The sequence below is a fragment of the Grampus griseus genome (genome assembly GCF_964374135.1).
Source record: "Grampus griseus genome assembly, chromosome: 15".
In the NCBI taxonomy this organism is placed as follows: Eukaryota; Metazoa; Chordata; class Mammalia; order Artiodactyla; family Delphinidae; genus Grampus; species Grampus griseus.
In genome coordinates, this window is record NC_139009.1 from 20,150,416 (window position 1) to 20,168,753 (window position 18,338).

Genomic DNA, 18,338 nt, shown 5'->3' on the forward strand with positions numbered 1-18,338 from the left:
GCAGAGGCAGGGCAGTCTGGGCCCTGCTCTGTCTACAGTACTCTCTGTGATCTTGGCCCTTTTCATATTGTGGCCTCAGTCTCCTCCTCTGTAAGATGGAAAGATTGAACTAGGTCTCTGAGGTCCTTTAACTTCGATGTGGCCTCAAACAGCTGCAACGAACAGCAGTGGGTACTGGGCCTTTTACCCCTCACTCCCCAAGCATCACGGCCAGTGGTCTGGAAGGACCCCGAAGAGGTTCAGGTGCCCATGACGGCAGCTGAGCAGAGAGCGTGTGCACACAGAACCCGACTCTGGCACGTAGCACCCAGGCCAGATCTTTCTCCAGGAGCTTCAAGGTCCCTTGGGTAAGATGGGATTGATGGTGACAACTTCTGACAGTGTGAGAGCCAGAAGAGATGATGTACCAAAAACGTTTACGAGAGTGCCCGCCGCCATGCAGCAGGTGCTCACTAACGGTGCCAGTGCCACCACGGGCTGGGGCTGGAAGGAGGCGGCCCCGCCTCGGGGCTCTGGCCTGGGAAACATCTGGGACCAGGCCTCAGAGGGTGTGCAGTTCACTCACAGGCGCTGCTGGGAGCAGCACAGGAGGACCTGGGGTGCTATTCCTTTCACAGGGTGGCCCCTGGCCAGACCTGTGTCTGGCTGGGATCTGGACTGGGGCTTCAGAGGGGGCAGCACTGCATGTCAGCAGGCTGCGGGTTGTAACGGGCAGGCCAAGGTCACGCCGGCTGGTGGCCCTCTGTGTCCCTTGACTCCCAGCTTCTCCTGCTGGGCCCCATGGGGCCGGGGCCCAGCCTCTGGCATGGTTCGGAGGCCCCTTCCCCACCTGGGGCCCCGGGCGCTGACCTCGTTGTAGTAGGGGCAGTTAGTGGACTCCTTCATGGAGGTGTACTTCTTGTCGTCGCCCACCTCCACGCAAACCACGGGGTCCACGTTCAAGCCCACCAGCTGCCGGGCCTCGATCACCGTGATGCTGACCTGCGGGCGGGCAAGAGGGGGACCGAGAAGGAAAGCGGGTGAGGTCGGATCTGGTCCTGCAGGAGTCGGGGCCCGGGCAGCGGGCTGGAAGGTGCCGGGAGCCAGCACCGGATTTGGGGGCCAGTCGGCCTGCCGTACATCCGCTGGTGATCCTGGGCTCTTTCCCCCACTAAGCCTCACTGTCCTCATTTATAAAGAAAGGGCGTGGCTAGATCACCTCCAAGTAGGTGTGCAGCAGAATTAGCAGGTGGGAGGGGAAGGATGGTGGGTAAAGACCCTGAGGCCCCGGCCACACTCCAGACCAACGCAGTCCAGCCTTGGGGGAGGGGTGGAAGGAGTGGCGTCCAGCAGCCATATCTTTAAAGCTCCCGGGTGATTCCATGTGCTTCAAGTTCTCCCCGGCATCAATGGCCCTGCCTCACCGAGGGCTGCAAACCTACCTCCCAGGTCTTGTGTACTCCGGGATTAAGCTTTCTAAGTCTCCATTAACATGCATTTAATTTTCTGCTCCAGCATTTCTTATTTTAAGCCTGCAGGCCTCTGACATTTTTTTTTTTTTTGTGGTACGCAGGCCTCTCACTGCTGTGGCCTCTCCCGTTGCGGAGCACAGGCTCCGGACGCGCAGGCTCAGCGGCCATGGCTCATGGGCCCAGCCGCTCCGCGGCATGTGGGATCTTCCCGGACCGGGGCATGAACCCGTGTCCCCTGCATCGGCAGGCGGACTCCCAACCACTGCGCCGCCAGGGAAGCCCTGACATCTTTTTTACTTCTGGAATTTGGCTCCCTTTCTACATTCCTGGCTCCCCTTCTTTTGTTTAATTTCTTTGAATGCCCAGTGAGGCTTTGGTGCCCACCTGAACACACCTTTTTTGCCTTGATACTTGTATGTTGTGTGCACTCTGTATCTTTTTCTGTGGCATCCACCTCTCTGGAATCTTATTTCTATTCTGGGAAGCACTTTTTCTTGTTCATCCATTCAACAAATATTTGCATATATATATATATAGAGAGAGAGAGAGAGAGAGAGAGAGGGAGGGAGGGACGTGCGTGCGTGTGTGTGTGTGTTGGTGTATGTGTTTGTGCACATACTCTTCCTGAACTCTCACTGCTTTGGATCTGGAGGTGTCAGTGGCCATGGGTGGGCCATGATAAACAGGAAGAGGCACAGACTCGGGGTTGCTGGAATGGCATTTTCTCAGCTATGAGTGGAAGACACTACCTATCTATAAGTTTGTGTGAGGGTTGAATGAGACAATGTGCATCAAAGTGCTTCATAAACAGTAGACAGGTGTAGGAAATGTGAGCTCTTGTTATAAATGGCTTCTCAACTAGAATTTACTTTCAGTTAAGTGGCTGGTGTCCCAAACAGATAGGGTCGTGTGTGACGCTTAATATTGTTTCATTTAAGTCTCTTGAACTTGCATTTTAACAAAATAGCTTACGTTGAGCTAGTATCAGCATTTGCCTCAGCACTCCTCTAATGAACCTGTATGAGTTGCTTTTTACGATTCTCATCTTGGAGAGTTGGTATTTTAATTGCTGTGCTTTGATGCAACTACTAAATATGATTTTACTCAAGAGAATCATTCTCCCTTTTCATGAAAAAGAATAGCCATGAAAATTATCATCCACTGCGTCCATCAGATATTTATATATCTTATAAATATCCGGAAGGACAAGAAAAATCCACACAATGAAAGTAACGATGTTAACAAAATAAAAACCCTGATGACAACGAGAACGTTACCAAGCAAGTATGTAGAACTGGAAACTGAACATTTACTAATTGAAGTAATACTTGAACTATGAAAACAAGCATTTCTATGTGGAATGAGGTTCCACAGGGAATGGAACTGAGAATCTGGAGCTCTGAAGGAGTTCAATAATCATTGTTTCTTCAGGGAGCTAAAAGGGAAATAGAGCCAGCTCTGAGAAGTTTACTGTGAAGAGAGTAAACAGACGCTAGAAGTCCTTCCAGAACATTCTTTGCGTAGTAGTTTATAGAGTTTTAAGCTCTATGAAACTTTATACCAAAGATTTTTTTAAGAGCTCATTTTTTTCCCAAAACTAACCCATCCCTTTTCCTCCATTAAAAAAAAAAAAAAAAAAGATTTTCTGTAACTCAAGACTGGGAAGTAGACAAACACAGCTTTGGTATAATAAGGTAGTAAAGATATACCATCAGGAGATTAACTTTTGCAGTGTGAGAGGTTGGCTGGTTTTTATGTTTTTCACCCAGGGACTCAGCCATAATGATAGCCTTTTTGCCCCCTGCTCCTTTTCAGGACCCAGAGTTCCCACCTTCTTCCACTGAGCAGAGCCAGTAATGGTGGACGACCCTAGCTGGAAGCTCTGACACCAGGCAGGAAGCAGGTAGGGAGGGGAGGGCACACGGCTGAAAGGAGAAAAGGGTGGGGCAGGAGGAGGAGGCTCCAGTGCGTGCTCTTTGCAGGCTGAAGGGTGGCCTGAGGGGTACCCTGAGAGTGCACAAAGGAGGTCGCAGCCTGGCGTTGGTGGGGGAGGAGAATGCCAGTCCGGGCTCCCCCCGGCCCCCCCCCCCGTGCTCTATGGAGGGGAATGTATCATTTGGACTTGAAATTACAAAAACAAAACATTAAACTCTGAAGAAGGGGATTTCAGTCATCAGCAGAGGACTCCGTCTTTCCATGATGGAAGAGGGGGAGGCAAATAGAGCCACTAAGGGACCAACTGACCAGCTGACCAGGGTAACTCTTTTGGTGACTGACTATTCCATCCTCTCCTTCCAAGATAAGGGACATAATCCTCAGGTGACTCCATGAAACTCATCACAAGGAACACCGCTGAGTGTAAATCTATACCTCTGTCCTGGGAGAACCCAAGAGTCATGGTGCTTCGTGACCTGTTTCTGAGGGATCTGACCGGGCTGCAAGAACATCGCTGGGAGCTGGAGATGAGAGGCGGTGGACCCTTTAGTACTGCTCTTCTGAAACATCCTTTATGTTCCCTCGTCTCCAGGTGACAGAGATGTGACATGACCAGTTGTGCATTTTGAGAAGATCACTCCAGTGGTGGCGTAGAGCATGGAGTGGAGGGGGCAATATGAGAGCAGGGAGATCAGATAGGAAGCGGCTGCCATACGGCACTTGAGCTGGATAAATGACGTGGAGGTGAAAACTGGAGAGATGTTTGGAGGTGAAAATGTATATGGTCTTGGTGGCGGGAAGAGAGGGTAGTGAAGAGACTCAAGACTCTGTGACCCGCCAAGTACATCCCTGCCAAGTGCCAAGCACCAAGCTTTGCCCACTCTGATGGGGAAACTGCATAGTCACAGGGAGGATGCTTTGCCCACTGTGATGGGAAAACTGCATAGTCACAGGGAGGAAGCTTTGCCCACTGTGATGGGGAAACTGCACATTCACAGGGAGGAAGCTGCAGCTTCTCACTTTTGAGATGCCAATAATCAGGAAAGGGTTTTCGCATTACATGCATTCTAAACAGAAGAAACAAAGGGCCTGAGTACACCATGGTCTTTTCACCTTGGGACCTCCTTTCAGTGCTACCCAATCTTTAGGATGGTTCTGAGCCCTGAGGATCCTTCCTGAATCTGAGTTCGGCTAAGTGCCTCTGGCTGAGGTCTTTCTAACTCAGCAAAGCCAAGTTCTCCAAGAGAGTGAAGTCCTTCTGATAGGTTTTTCTTGCTTTATACATTGTACTTATTGAAAGCAAGAATAATTCCACATTTGCAACCCTCACATTGCATCCTCAGCTCTCTCTCCAAGTGTGTTAACACAGTTGAAAAGTGAATCAACCTGTCAGGGAATACTGTGTTACCAGGTCCAATACAACTGTTTTGTTCAGTTCAGAATGTTTACAAAGTCTTTGGAGGCTGACTGTCTGGTCCACTTCATAAAAGTCTCTGTTAGGAAGTGGTCTGAAAGAGCTTTTGAAAACAGGCAGTAGGTAGTAAGCTAAAGATGAACAGGGACCAGAGGGAGAGACTGTTCAAAAGACTTAATTAGAGAGAAATTAGTTGCTCTGACTATGGGGTAGGACACCCTCAAGTTTGAACCTTGCTTCTAGCTTTGAATAACTGTGTGACCTGGGGCAAGCTCCTTACCCACCCTGGGCCTCAGTTTCTCGCCTATGAAATACAGTAATACCTATACTTGGGTGGTTGTTAAGATTACATTAACTCAAATGGGAAACATACCTACCTAGCCTAGTGCCTGGCACATAGTAAACCTTCAAAAAGATAAGTTACATTAGCAGCAACAGTAACGGTGACACCGTTTTCTATGTGCCTTTACATGGCGGGCTCATGACACTGTGGATTGAACGGTATCTGACTATGGGGTCTTTGCTCTTTAGAAGTTTTTCTCTTCTCAGAACACAGAGGAGCAAAGCCCTGAGCTGAGCTTCCTGGAAAAGCCCTCAGAAGTGTTAGGACATTCCGTGCTTGGGTTTTGGCAGAGAGGTGAGGAGGTGACATTCCCAAACCTCCAAGGAACCCAGTGGTGTGAGGTTGTCTGAATCCCCAGGGGCAGGTCCGCTTGACACTGCCTGGGGCTATTTTTCAAGCCCCTGGGAAGATGGTCACCGACTGGATGAAAACAAACCGAAGCAAGGATTCAGAGAGACAGGGTGCATCCTTGAGGAAATATGACCAGATGTACCTGATACAAAGAAAGCTGGGGTCAAGTCCTCAATATTATCACCTGAGTGAGGTGAGGTGGGCTGTCCTTAAAGAAGGGAGCATGGGGCCTGGGAAATGGGCATCAAAGATAAAGCCCTAACCCGGGAGAAGGGTTTGCTCTGATTCTGGGGACTGGCGCTGGCCCTAGGCGGGAAGTGCAGTGGCAGTCAGGTGAGGTCTCCTGAAGGCTCTGCCCTCCCAACCAGCCAGCAAACTCCCTCAATCCTAGGAATGCCCAGCAGTCTTTTCACCTACAACTGGGTCTTGATAGCTCCTAATGAAGGGTCCAGAGGAATTCGTGGTCCTTGGGCCCTTCTTGTTTGCAGTTTATAAATGAGTACTAGGTACTTCCGGCTTGTACATTAGCCTATTGTGAGTTATGTTAGTGTAACTCAGTCTCTCAGGTTCCGATCAACACTGGGAAAAGAGACAAAATTGAGGGTGTGGCCCTGCAAAGCTGAGGATGAGGCCCCAGGCTGGGAGGGCTACACTGGGTCCTGCTGTTCACATGGCCCTCTCCCCGCAGTTCCCAGCCATGCTCATGCCCCATCCATCCTGCCTGCACTGTGGCCACATTAGCAATCTTATAGCTGCAAATCTCTCCCTATCTCAGCCATTTTAGAAACATACAAATAAAAAAATTAAGTGTTAATTTCAGAAAATACAGAGAAGCAAAAAACACCCACATTCTCAGCACCTATAGATAGCCAGGATTGACACTACTTCCAGCATCAAAATAATACAAAGCAACAATTTAAAAAAACACACCACGGGCTTCCCTGGTGGCACAGTGGTTGAGAGTCTGCCTGCCGATGCAGGGGACACGGGTTCGTGCCCCACATGCCGCGGAGCAGGAAGATCCCACATGCCACGGAGCGGCTGGGCCCGTAAGCCATGGCCGCTGAGCCTGCGCATCCAGAGCCTGTGCTCCGCAACGGGAGAGGCCACAACAGTGAGAGGCCCATGTACCGCAAAAAAACAAAACAAAACAAAACACCAAAATATCTATCTTTCTTCAGAGACACTTATTTAAAAAATTTATTTTTGGATGCTCTTTGGTCTTTTTATGGTTTTTCCAGGTCCCTCTCACTTTATAAAGACCGTTACAAAATCCTAGGAGGGCTTTGACCAGCATAAGCAGAGTTCTCAAGCTGCTCTTTGGGTTTGTACTTCTCTACTTATGACACTGCTGTGAGTGCTTTCCAGGAACAAGCTTACTTTGGTAACATATATTCAGCTTGTGGTTCTCTATGACCCTCAGATCCATGCCTTCACAGAGTCTATAACGCACATCTGGCCAGAACCCCCCACTAGACAGAGTCGGAAAGGCATGAGGCCTCTAGCTGCCCCACCTACCTGGTAATCCATGGGCCGCCCGGCACTTGGCTCCATCTTAATGTCTGGCTTGGATCTGAGGAGGAGAATGTACTGTCAGGCTGGGTGTAAGGGGACTGCTTGCAGGGGAGGAGGGCACTGGCAGTGGTTAGACCTTGGAGAAGGGCAGAAGGACAGAATCATGATCTTCAAACACTCCAGGACTGCCAAACAGAAGGGGGATCAGTTGTTCTCAGAGGCTCCAAAACAGAGGACTAACCAATGACAGAAGTGATAGGTAGACAGACATTAGGTCAACAGGTTCAAGTGTGGGCTGGGCAGCTCCGTGATTTCCCTTTGCCCGGAGGTGTTGAATGACCAGGGAACAGGCTCCTGCCTTTGCAGGGGTAGAGGTGAGGGAGACATCCAGGAAAAGAGGAAAGGGGCAGGGTTAGGAAGGAGCTGTCCATGGGCCCTGATTCTTCCCCACCCAAATTCCAAACATAGCAAGCTGGGTCCTGCCTGACCTGGGGAAGGCAACTGGGGCTGTGGGGTTCCTGCCCACTCACCGCTTGTTGGAGACGTTGGTGGTGAGAGCTGTGACGGAAGCTAGTGACACGGAGTCAGGATCCAGCCCATCCGCCAGCCGAATGGCCAGGCGGTCAAGGTCATCCATCTCCAGTACTGCCGGTTCATCTGGGGAAGAGGGAGGGCCAGTTAGGTGGGCTGGATGGTGGGATAGTGACTGTATTTCCCTTTTTGCTTTGCCATCCAGGAAGCTGAGTCAAATTCCAGGTTTACTTGGTAGCATCTGCTTAGAATGTTATGGTCTGCATATCTGCCGTGTTTCTGGCCTAATCGTGATCTCTGATTTTAACTGAAATTGCACCTGGTCTTGCTTTTTAATTTTAATTGAATGTAACTCACTTATGCAAGCACTGAATATCCTTCGTGGAAGAGGGTCAGGAATAAAATAACACATACTTATGTACCTCCTGTACCAGTAGCTACCATTTACTGAGTGGCTATCATGTGCCAGGCACAATGCCAAGCACGTTATACATATGTCTTTAGTCCTCATAATCCTCATAGCCACAGCCTGGCAAGATAGGCACTATTCTCATGTAACCAGATGAAGAAACTGAGGCTTAGGAAGGAACTTATCCATGTAAAACAGCTGATGGAATTCAGAACCTAACCCTGTACTGATGTGTACTAATCCAGCTAGATGAAGGAATGACGGTTCTGAGAAGCCACCCAAGGATGGTGGGTTTGAGTCTCAACCGGCAGCTCTACCCTCTCCAATCTAGGAAGGCAAAAGGCACAGCTGGAATTCGCAAGGGGCAAAAGACAAAGAGAGAGATTCTGGGGCCAGTGGGCCACACAGGGGATGCTGGGGAGGGAAGCCAGGAGCCCTGAGGATGGGTGTGTGATCTACAGACCTGGGTTAGAAAGTTACACACAGCTCCCCTAATACACTCCATTTCTCCCCTGTATTCCAACTGTACTCCCTGCCTCCTCTTAAATAGCTGTCTTGCGCCCTCCCCAGCCTGCTGCTCCGGTGGCACCAGTGCCACAGGCCACTCCAGTCTTCCAGGACCCACCCTGCCTGTCTCCCCCAGGGCCGTCCCTGCAGCCTCGTGAGAGGTCACGGGGAAAAGGCAGGAGAGCGAGTCCTGCCACAGAGCAAGCATTCTCAGGACTCTGATTTTCCCCCAGAAATAGGGAATTGGCCAAATAACTTTCTTCTTTTTTGTTTTTGTTATTCCCTCCTCTAATTAAAAATCTCTAGGCTTCTGTGTGGAGAAGAAAGAATGAGAGCAAAGAGGGCAGGATGAGCCCAACGGACTGAGGGGCTCTGCTACTCAGCTCTAGACCGGAGGAAACGTGCTACCCACCCTCAGTCCTCGGGGCGCCTCCTTCCGGAGGACCACTCTCAGGACCCGGCTTCTCCTCCAGCCAATGAGAGGCCAGGCCCCTCCCAGGTGGATCCGCCGGCCAATAGCAGGAGAGCCCGTTGGGGCGCTGCCCGCGGAGAGGAGGGGTTTGGTCACCGGAGGGGAGAGAGGGGCCGCCTGGACCGTGGGCGGGGGCACGCGTCCATACCTTGTCTTTGGTGTTCGTCTTTGTGATGCCGGTTCTTGCCGAGCTTCATGGCGGAAAACACACTCCTCCCGGCTCTGTGAGAGGGGGCCGCCAGAATGAGGTGGAAGGAGATAGGCGCCGGGAGGAAGACACACAGACATAGAAGAGCAAAACCCAAAAGAACACGTAAGGGAAAGGGAGATCCAAGCTCCAGCCCCTCACCTACTGGTCCCAAGATATATTTGGGGCCAAATTTCCCAAGTTGGGAGCCGTGAGGGGGAATTAGGGCAGAGGAAACCCCGCCACTTCCTCCTTCCCCATGTCTTCACACCACTCAGGAGCAGGTCGGGGACGGCGACCAGTAAAGGCGGCCTTCAGGTGGAAAGAACCGTTTCAACTGGAGCCCCTCGGGGTCCTGATCCCAGCCCCCTCAGTCCAGTCTTGGAGCTCTGAGCTCCGCCAGTGCCGCCAAGTTCATCCTCCCCGACCGTGCACCCCACCTCGGCTGAGTGGAAAGAAAACCAGACAACCAGAGATAAAGCATCAGAACAGAAGGGCAGAAACGGGACTCAGAGGCACAGAGACTGATGAGCAGGTAGGAAGTGTGGTTGAAACTAGCTGCTTAGTTCTCAGATGGCTCTGGTGCTCGAAGCCTGCCTTGTCTTTCCCAACCTCTCTGTGCCTTTGGATTCTCCTGGGTCCCCAGTGAAAAGAAGGAGATGGGCCCTTTCCCGTCTCTATCTTTGGTCCTGGCTTTGCCCCTTCTGCCTGTCCCCTCTCACTACAGAACCTCCACCCCCCCCCCCCAACCAACCCCCAGGAACGTATGGCAGATTCCATAGTTCCTACCTCTTCCTCTGGTTGGTGTGGCCTTGTGCCCCCAGGAGAAGGGCCTTGCAGTCAGGGGGGCTGAGGGAAGGGGGCAGGGGGTCCTCACTGTCCCCTCAGTGATGTCCCCGCAGCTGAGCTTGTGATCCCTGGTCCAGGAGGGGCCAGGAGTAGGATCAACAGGCAGTAAAGTGCAGTATTCCATTACCCCATCAATATTGCATGAGCTGGACACCTGACTCCGTCCACTTCCCATTCTCCCTCCTCCTGGCTGTGCCCCTGTCATCCTGGGCCCCATCCCTAGGTGGGGTGGATGCAGATTCCAACCCTGAGCTCACCTACAGCAGCAGGGCCCACCCATCTTTGGGTGAGGCATCTCCTTGTGGAGGTTTGGCTATGGTCGCCCGAGAACCCCTGTTCTTTTTTTTTTTTTAACATATTTAAAAAATAATTTAATCTCCACAGCAAGCTTTGAGGAGGATACTATTGACCACAGTTTACAGTTGAGGTTTGAAGCAGTTAGAAAAGCTTTATTCCATTGACCACATCTTATTATCTGTAATGAAGAACCCCTGTTCTTTACGCTGGGTCATGTGAGATTGGGGAAAACCTTTCTGTCCTTGTAGAGATGGCCTAGATATCTCAAGCCTCTCCTCCCCTCAACCTGGCCCTATCCTAGCTCCAGGCCTTTTCTTTACTCTTCATATGCCTGGCAAGACATGAAGAGGAATGTGTCTATGTCCCAGTGAGAGAGCAACTGAGGACCACCTCTTTCATGTGGCACCAGCTCACAGTTTAAGAAACACTGGCATCTTCATGATTTCCTAAAAAGGCACGAGGTGGGTGAAAGAAGGCTGGGGTAGCACTGATCTCTTCACACTATCCGGCATCACGTTATCCAGGACATATCAACAGGAGGAAAGGGAAAGAAAGCACTCTAAAAAAAGAAAACTGATGCCTTTGGAGTTATCTTTAAAAGTTTCTCCCCAACAAGAGATTATATAACCTTTCTTGAGCCACTAATCTGGGCCAAAGGCTTTTCCAGATGTTTGCTCATTTCATCTTCATAGCAGTCCTGGGAGGGACATATGCTTCTCCTCGTTCAACCCATGAAAAACCTGAGGTTCAGAGAGCTGGGATTGAAGCTACCACCTCCCAGGCCGGCAATACTTCCACTGCATCCTCGCTGCTGTGGGATTGCACTTCTCTGGGGGTGTGAATCCCGTCCTGACCATTTGGAACTTTGGCAGAAAGTCTCCATGGGGCCAGCACAACTTGCAGATGGGGACGTTATCTGTGAAGAGTCCCATGGACTGGGCCCATGTTTACAGAGAGGGGGCTCATTCAAAGTAATGTAAGCATCAAGACATTTTGGGAAGAGAAGGCTATAAATATTAAATTACTGGTGACCTAACACTGCACCAATCAATGAGCCCATTAAAAACAGTCGTATGGTGGTGAGAAAGGAACCATCCCGCCTGGCTTACAACGAACCATCCTGGGCGATTTCTCCCTGCTTGGTGGCCTTGAGGGCAGGGGTGCCGGCCATACTCTGACTCTTGCAACAGGAAGTGAGCCTAGTGTGGGCCCTCCCTCTGCTTCCTGTCCCAGCGTTTGGGTTTCCTTTCCTCCTAGCCTTGCTGCTCTCCTGCCTTACCCAGGAGGGCCCTGTGCTGACCGTGTACAATCACTTCTTGGTCATTCCTGGGCTGTGTCAGCCTTAGAGACCCCAGCCCCAGTCCGTGTGTGACTTACACGCTGCCATCACACAGTCTGTTCCAGCTACACAACCCCAGTCCCATCCCACCCCCCCCACCCTGCCCTAATGTCCCCCAGGAAAGTGCTCTGAGATGGTAGGTCAAAGCCATGTATGGGGTCAGAGCAGGCCCTGCCTGCAGAAGCCATCCACTCTGCATTCTGATACCGGATCTGGTCCTGCTGCCTGAGGCCCAGAGGGGGTTTGGGTAGCAGGGAATTGTAGATTTCTGATGCTGGTCCCAAGGACCCATCCAAGTAGAAATGGCCTGGGGCTTCCCTTGGGCAGTTATGGCCCTTGAATTTGAAAGTCACTCTAGTCCTTAAAACAAACATATTTGGAAGCAAAGATTGAGACTAAAAAATCTATACTTATCAGACCACTGTCTACCAGACCCTGAAGCAATTCGAAGGAGAAACCTCTCTCTCCAGACCCTGCATGATTTTAACCATATCAGGTGGATAAGTTCATTGGTGGGATTCCTGTGTACCTGGGATTATCTCAAAATGGTGACATTCCTTTACAAAAAAATATATACTATGTAGGGCAAGTGTAATTCCCAGAATTCTTACTGTAGGCTCTGTACCTATTCATTTCTCTTCAGTGACTAGCTCTTCATTCCTGTGAACTGTGGGCAGCAGAGCATGATGTCATCAGCTATCACTGCCCTTTGTAATTTTCTAATTGATGACACATCAGAATTCACTGCCCATCAGTTGCCCATCATGCCTGCTTCTCTTGGCAAAGGGTAAAGGTTATTTTTGAAATAAATGTTAACTTAATCAGGGAATTTTGAAGATTATCCACTTGTATTAAAGACTTAGATTTCAAAAAAGGTAAATTGTTGATTAGGTTACAGACTCAGATTTCAAAAAAGGTAAATTGTTGATTAGGTTACTGATGTACTGATGTTTCTTTGTTTTAAATTCTGCATTTGGTCTAGATGGTTCTCCAATTACTAAAGGTATAATATGGACAGAAACAGACAAAGAAAACAAGCCAATAATCAACCTGGTGAAAAACCACTTTGCAACCCAGTGGCTCCTTTATACGTGGCTGCCTGAAAGCCTGAGAAGCAGGAGCTGGGGAGGTGGGCCTCCCAGGACCCTCTGAGGGTGTATGATCACATCTGGGCTTCCCCATTGCTGGATTCATGACAGTCAGAATGATATGCACACACAATTTAGATAGCTATTTCTCTCTAGAGAGAAGTCTAGTTAGGTCACTCATTTTAAACTCTTTTTTCATTTATGGACCTAATGATTTCTTTGCTGGTTCCATGGCTAAGAATGTCTTTGTGGTTGGGTAATGCACCTGGGGTCCTAGGGGAGAGCTTGGAACTATCCAGTGATGGCTTGGAAACATTCGCCAAATTAAATCTAGTGAGCTGGGTCTCCCTCAGGTCTCTGTGTTATTGTGGAGGTTGTGACGTAGAGGGGTGGGACTGGAAATGAACCGCAGGCCATGGCTGCCTGGGGCTTCTACCCTCCCGACTGCCTGCAGTGGAAACTGTCAAGGCTCATTAGCTCAGGCCTCAGGTATTTGGGAGAAACAAACTCCTACCTAAGAGACACAGGGTTTATGGTTCTCTCTTTCCTCTTGTTTCTCCTCAGGAGAGCTAGAAACTAACCAGTTTTGCCACACAATAACCCTTCAGAGATTTAAAACTGCTCCCACAGCCTTTCTTCTTCAGGCTAAAGAATTTCAGCTTGTTTAATCTCTTCTTAGAAATCCCATTTTCCTACCCTTTCAATCATCCTGAGGCTCTACACATTAAAATAAGAATGAAAGCCAGTTTACTCATCTCATCTGTGAATTGGAAATGTCAGGACATTAGGATGGGGTTGTGCAAGGGAACCAGCATTTACAGTGGGCCTACTACATGCTCGCACTGTGAGGCACCCCTTAGTACCGTTGTGTCCAAAGGGATCAGGCCAGCCTGAATCCCTTGGGGGTCTGGCCCAGGACAGACTGGGGAGCTGGAAGTCAAGAAGGGTCTTAGAGCATCACCGATCTCAGACAGAGAGCCTGGGAGACCGGCAGGTTGTTTGTGTCTCATACGGGCCTTTTATGTCTAACTGTCCATGCAAAAACCTGACCCTGAGCCCTCTCCCTAAGTGGGACCCCCAGCTCAGCAGTCTGATGTCATCTCCCACACCCCCCAAGATCCTGTTCCCTGGCTTCCTCTCCAAGTCTGGCACATGCCCTCTGCCTGAGGCTTCTTCCCTGGCTTGTAACCTGGCAAACTCTCCGATCCTTCAGGTCTCTGGGCCCGAATTTCCCCTCACGGTGCCATTGCCTTGTCATGCTTTTTGCTCCTGTATAACAAGCGGGAGTTGGAACTCAATATGGTTTTGCTAAATGAGACTGGGAGTCCCCGGGATCTTAATGCAAGCAGACCCCCCAAGCCCACACCAGTGCTCGTCACTTCAGACCCCTCTACAAATAATCCTGCCGTCGCCATGATATTGTCTTGTCGACTAATTTTTAACTTATTGAGACCACAGTTTTCAGCAAATCTCTTAACATCTCTGGGGCTCAGTGTCCCTATCTGGAAACTAAAGACCACATTCCTGGCTTTTCAGCTCTTGTTGATGTGCTCGGAGAATTAAATTTAGAATATAGTCAGGTGCTCTAAACTTACTGGGCCTATTGGGAACTCTGGGTTGGGAGTTAAATTCTCTGGGTTTTAGTCCCAGCTCTGCTCCTCTTCCGGAGTCGCTTGCTTCCCCTCTCTGGGGCTCAGCTCTGTCATCTGTAAGAATGGGTGTTGGAGCAGAGCTCCAGTGTGGTCAGCCCTGACTGCCACTGCCTTTGTGAATTCCCTGTGATGCTAGAAGATCCTTGAGATGATACAAGCTCTGGGGAGGCTGAAAGACCCACTTGTCTCCCCCCGACCTTGTGGCGGCCCCTCCCATCTGGAGTCCTCTGGGGAATGGAGATGGTGAAGACCACCAGAGAGGGGTCATCTCTCCTTAGCTTTCTGGGCTTCATGCTCCGGCCAGCCCCTGTGGCCACTCGGTGCCCACAGTTTGTCCTTCTTGGGCCTCCAGCACTGCATGTCCACCAGCCCAGCCCTGCCTTGGCTCTTCTGGAGAGCCATTGGCATCTTGGGCTGTCCCCACTCCCTCCCTCACAGGGATAGCTCGGGGCCTGCCCACAGGCATCGAGGACTGAACAGGGAAGTGGAGGAGGAATCGAGACACTGAAAGGAGGGAGGAGGGAGTGGAAACCAGAAGGCCTGCACCCACCCTGACACCACCCTGTGCCTCGCCCCCATGGCCAGATGGAGAGACCTCCCTCGCCCTGCCATCACCCGGTGCTGGCTCCGCCACTGATCTGGGCCCCCCGCCATCTGTACCCTGTGCTGAGGACCCTTCCCTCTCACGAGCCGCACAGGCTCCACCCTGGCCTCGGCCACCTACTTGTGCTCGCCATCTCTGCCTCCCTTGGTCTTCTGTCTGCTGAGTAGGGGGAAGAAATGAGGAGACAAGGGGATGTGTGTGAGAGGGTGTGAACCAGAGACACTCGCAGACTTAGCCCCTGGCCCTGCTGACCCCCACGCTCCCCAGGGGCCTCCTTGTCCCAGAGAGCCCTCACCCCACAGCCTCTCACTTAAGCAAGCCTAAGTCTGCTGGGTAGGGGCCCCATGGCCTAGGCTCTGCCCTGGGGAGGAGGGGAACTGTGGTCCTGATTCCTGGGGAGGAGCTCACAGGAGTGGGGCTGGTGGCCACTGTCCCACTGACCCCAAGCCTAGGAGAACCTGGGGCCCTGGGGAGGGAGGAGGCCTCAGGGTCCCCATTGATCTCCTCCCCCAGGTCAGGGTCTGGTGATTTCTGAACGTGTGTTGCAGGTTCCACAGGGAACACAAGGTTAGATGAGCCTGGCTACCATCCAGGCCTGGGCCACCCTGCTCTCCTCGCCACGCCTGATCCCCTCCAATAGAGTGGGGGCCCCCCAGCTCTGAGGGCCTCGGAGAAGAAAGGTGGGCCAGGAAGGTTCTGGGCCTGCAGTTGTAAGCGAGCTACTGCTCCAGGGCTCAGAGCAGGGCTCCTCCTCCTCCTTAGGGAGGCTTCCAGAAAGCCCTTCTGGAATGTTCTCTCAGTGCTTCCCTGATGCTGTGGCAATGAGGATGAGGGAAAGGAAGTGAATAACAATTAGCAATTTTTTCCTCTCCTCACACCCTGTCCTGGCACAGACCCTGCCCGGGTAGGCATGCTTCCAGTCCCTCACAGCTCAGGTCCTGACCAGGGGATCACAGCTGGCCAGTTTGTACTTCCTTTCGAAGGAGTTAACATCAGCGAGGTCTCTGGCTACCGCAGTCAGCTGAGACCACTGAGCAGAGAACAGAGAAGGGGAGACTGTCTCAGCAGCCCTGCTCTGGCCCCGGGCCTGGCTGGGGGTCTGGCCAGGCCTGGGCCCCCACTGGGACCCGCTGAGAGCTGCGTGGGCTCCAATGAGCTTTCGAGAATGAGGGCCGAACGGGAGATTTACTGGCCCCAACCCCACACGAATCCAAGTGGGGCTGCCGTTCTCTGAATTATTGATCCAGGTTTCGAGGGAAATTTGTTTTTTTGTCTATGATTTTTTAAAGAACTGGGTGACCCTGAAAAGTTTGAAAATCTTTGCAGTAGAGGAACTGGAAGGGGAAGTGTATCACCTGAGAGTGGGCAAGGGTGGGTCAGGAAGGTGGAATTTGTGTACCTAAATGATAACATCTGATGCCTTTTCTCTTTCCCTTTGGGGGTTTGCTCTGAAATGGCAGAGAGGTGTCAGGCTGGCCCAGCGGCGGCCCCCTCGGGCACACAGCAGGCCAGAGAACAGTGTGTACCTGCACCCTGGCAGCCAGCACCTGGCACACGCATGCCCTACCCCTCGTCACGCGCTCCAGGCCCCTGGGCCGGCTAAGAGGCTGCACACAGGTCCACACTCTCAGTGTGGAAATGCAGAAGGGAAAAGACTCTCTTTCTGTGAAAAAATAATACTCTGTGCCTTTACTACAAGCACTGTTATGACTACAACTAACATTAATAACTGCACGGCCCCGCGGGAGAACTTAGACATGCCCTGACGTATTAGCGCCAGCCGTCTCACAAGGTGGTATCATTATCCTATTTTCCAAACGGGGGAGCTGAGGCTCTGCCTGTCCTTAGTCACTCAGCTGCAAGGGGTGGGGATGAGAGGTTTGACCTCACGGTCATCCTTGTTGCTAGGGGACCTCTCCCTGAAGCCCTGGTTGGGCCTGACTTTCCTCCTAGAGTCTACATTGTATTGTTAAGTGTCCCAGCCTGGCCAGGTAAGTTCTGTTCCTCAGCCCACACACACACACACACACACACACACACACACACACACACACGCACACGCACACACACACACACACGCACACACACACACACACACACGCACACACACGCTCTCTCTCTCTCTCTCTCTGTCTCTCTGTCTCTCTCTCTCTCTGTCTCAGTTTCGCTCACCTCTTCCTCAAGCTCCCACCCCCATCACTCTGTGTGCACAGTTAGAAGGAGCCATGGAGGCTGGCGGGGCGGCGGGGGGGGATCAATATGGCGGCCTCTGGGGGATTGAGGGTTTTCTGGGATCTTAGTGCTGCACGGTGTGAGGTCTCACTTGAGCGCTCAGACCCAGGCAGGGGGTGAAGAGGACCCCTACCTCAGGTGAGGCGGCTAAGTCTGGGCGGAGTCTCCTGAGCACTGCTTCACCCCAGATCTCAGCATGGCCTTGACCCCGGCTCCTCCAGGCTGCTTGGGAGCGGCTGAAGCTCTGGGGCTCAGCCTGGTGGAGGGAGGCGGGGGAGGGGCTGTGGGAACCCTGCACTCTGGGGGTGAGGCTGGGTGTGTAGACCCCATACACGCACGTCTATGCATACCCCATGGCACATGCCCCACGCACATCTCTGTCAGAGCCCCCAGGCATGCACACATGCCCAGCTGGCCCCTGGCCCCAGGCATAGGAGGGAGGTACCTTCTTCTATGGGTCTCCACTGGAGTAGAAGAAGGATCCAGAAGGAGAACAAGAAGTGTGGCCCGCTCCCTCCCTTCCCCCAGGATGAGACCCTGCAGAGAGAAGCCCAGCAGGGACACCAGGAAGGGGGGCTGGGCAGAAGGAGGGCCGGAGGGCCAGGCAGGTGGAGAAAATGAGGAGGAGAGTCGCGGAATACAGGGAATCCGCGAAAGCCCCAAGTCTCTGAAGTGCAGTTGTGAGATTAAGCCTGGGTTCCCTTCTTTGTCCTTTCTAACAGGGGTCCTTTGCCCAGAACCTGGTGGTGTATACAGCTCCCTGGTGTCATGGAGAGAGAGAACATATGTGCAGGTAAGCGTGAGAAAACACCTGGGCATGTGTGTGTGTTCAGGGCCAAAGTCTCCTCTCTCTTCAGCCAACAGGGCAGATGTACACTGACACGCAGGGGCCCAGAACCCTGATTTTGTGCTTCTGAGAGCAAAGTGCGCACGGGGTTAGTAGTTCATTCCTTCTCTGCAACACCGACAGCTGGGGGGGCGAGGGAGTCCTGTGAGCGACTGAGACCCTGGCCTGGGCCCAAGCGGCGGTGAAGCTCCGGCTGTGGGCGGCTTTGTTGGCAGAGCCCTCGGAGTAGGGTGGGGATGGCCAGAGCCGAGAAGGATCTTGGGCCAAAAGGTCCGATGCTGCTCAGGGTAGGACAAGCTGTGGGGGGGTAACATG

At 51.9% G+C, this 18,338-nt stretch overlaps 1 protein-coding gene across 3 annotated transcripts in view; it reads right to left on the reverse strand.

Annotated features, from left to right (window-relative positions):
* Window positions 1-18,338, reverse strand: part of OTOF (otoferlin) — a gene marked incomplete at both ends in the record, with an annotated part of 90,592 nt that overhangs the window by 29,706 nt on the left and 42,548 nt on the right. For 2 of the 3 annotated variants that reach the window (XM_082672104.1, XM_082672102.1), the window contains 4 exons: window positions 850-981; window positions 7,013-7,067; window positions 7,540-7,666; window positions 9,077-9,150. In XM_082672104.1, coding sequence (XP_082528230.1) covers window positions 850-981; window positions 7,013-7,067; window positions 7,540-7,666; window positions 9,077-9,150 — 388 coding nt within the window. Of the gene's footprint in view, window positions 1-849; window positions 982-7,012; window positions 7,068-7,539; window positions 7,667-9,076; window positions 9,151-15,064; window positions 15,104-18,338 lie in introns of all 3 variants that reach the window. The other variant, XM_082672103.1, reaches the window with a different exon arrangement.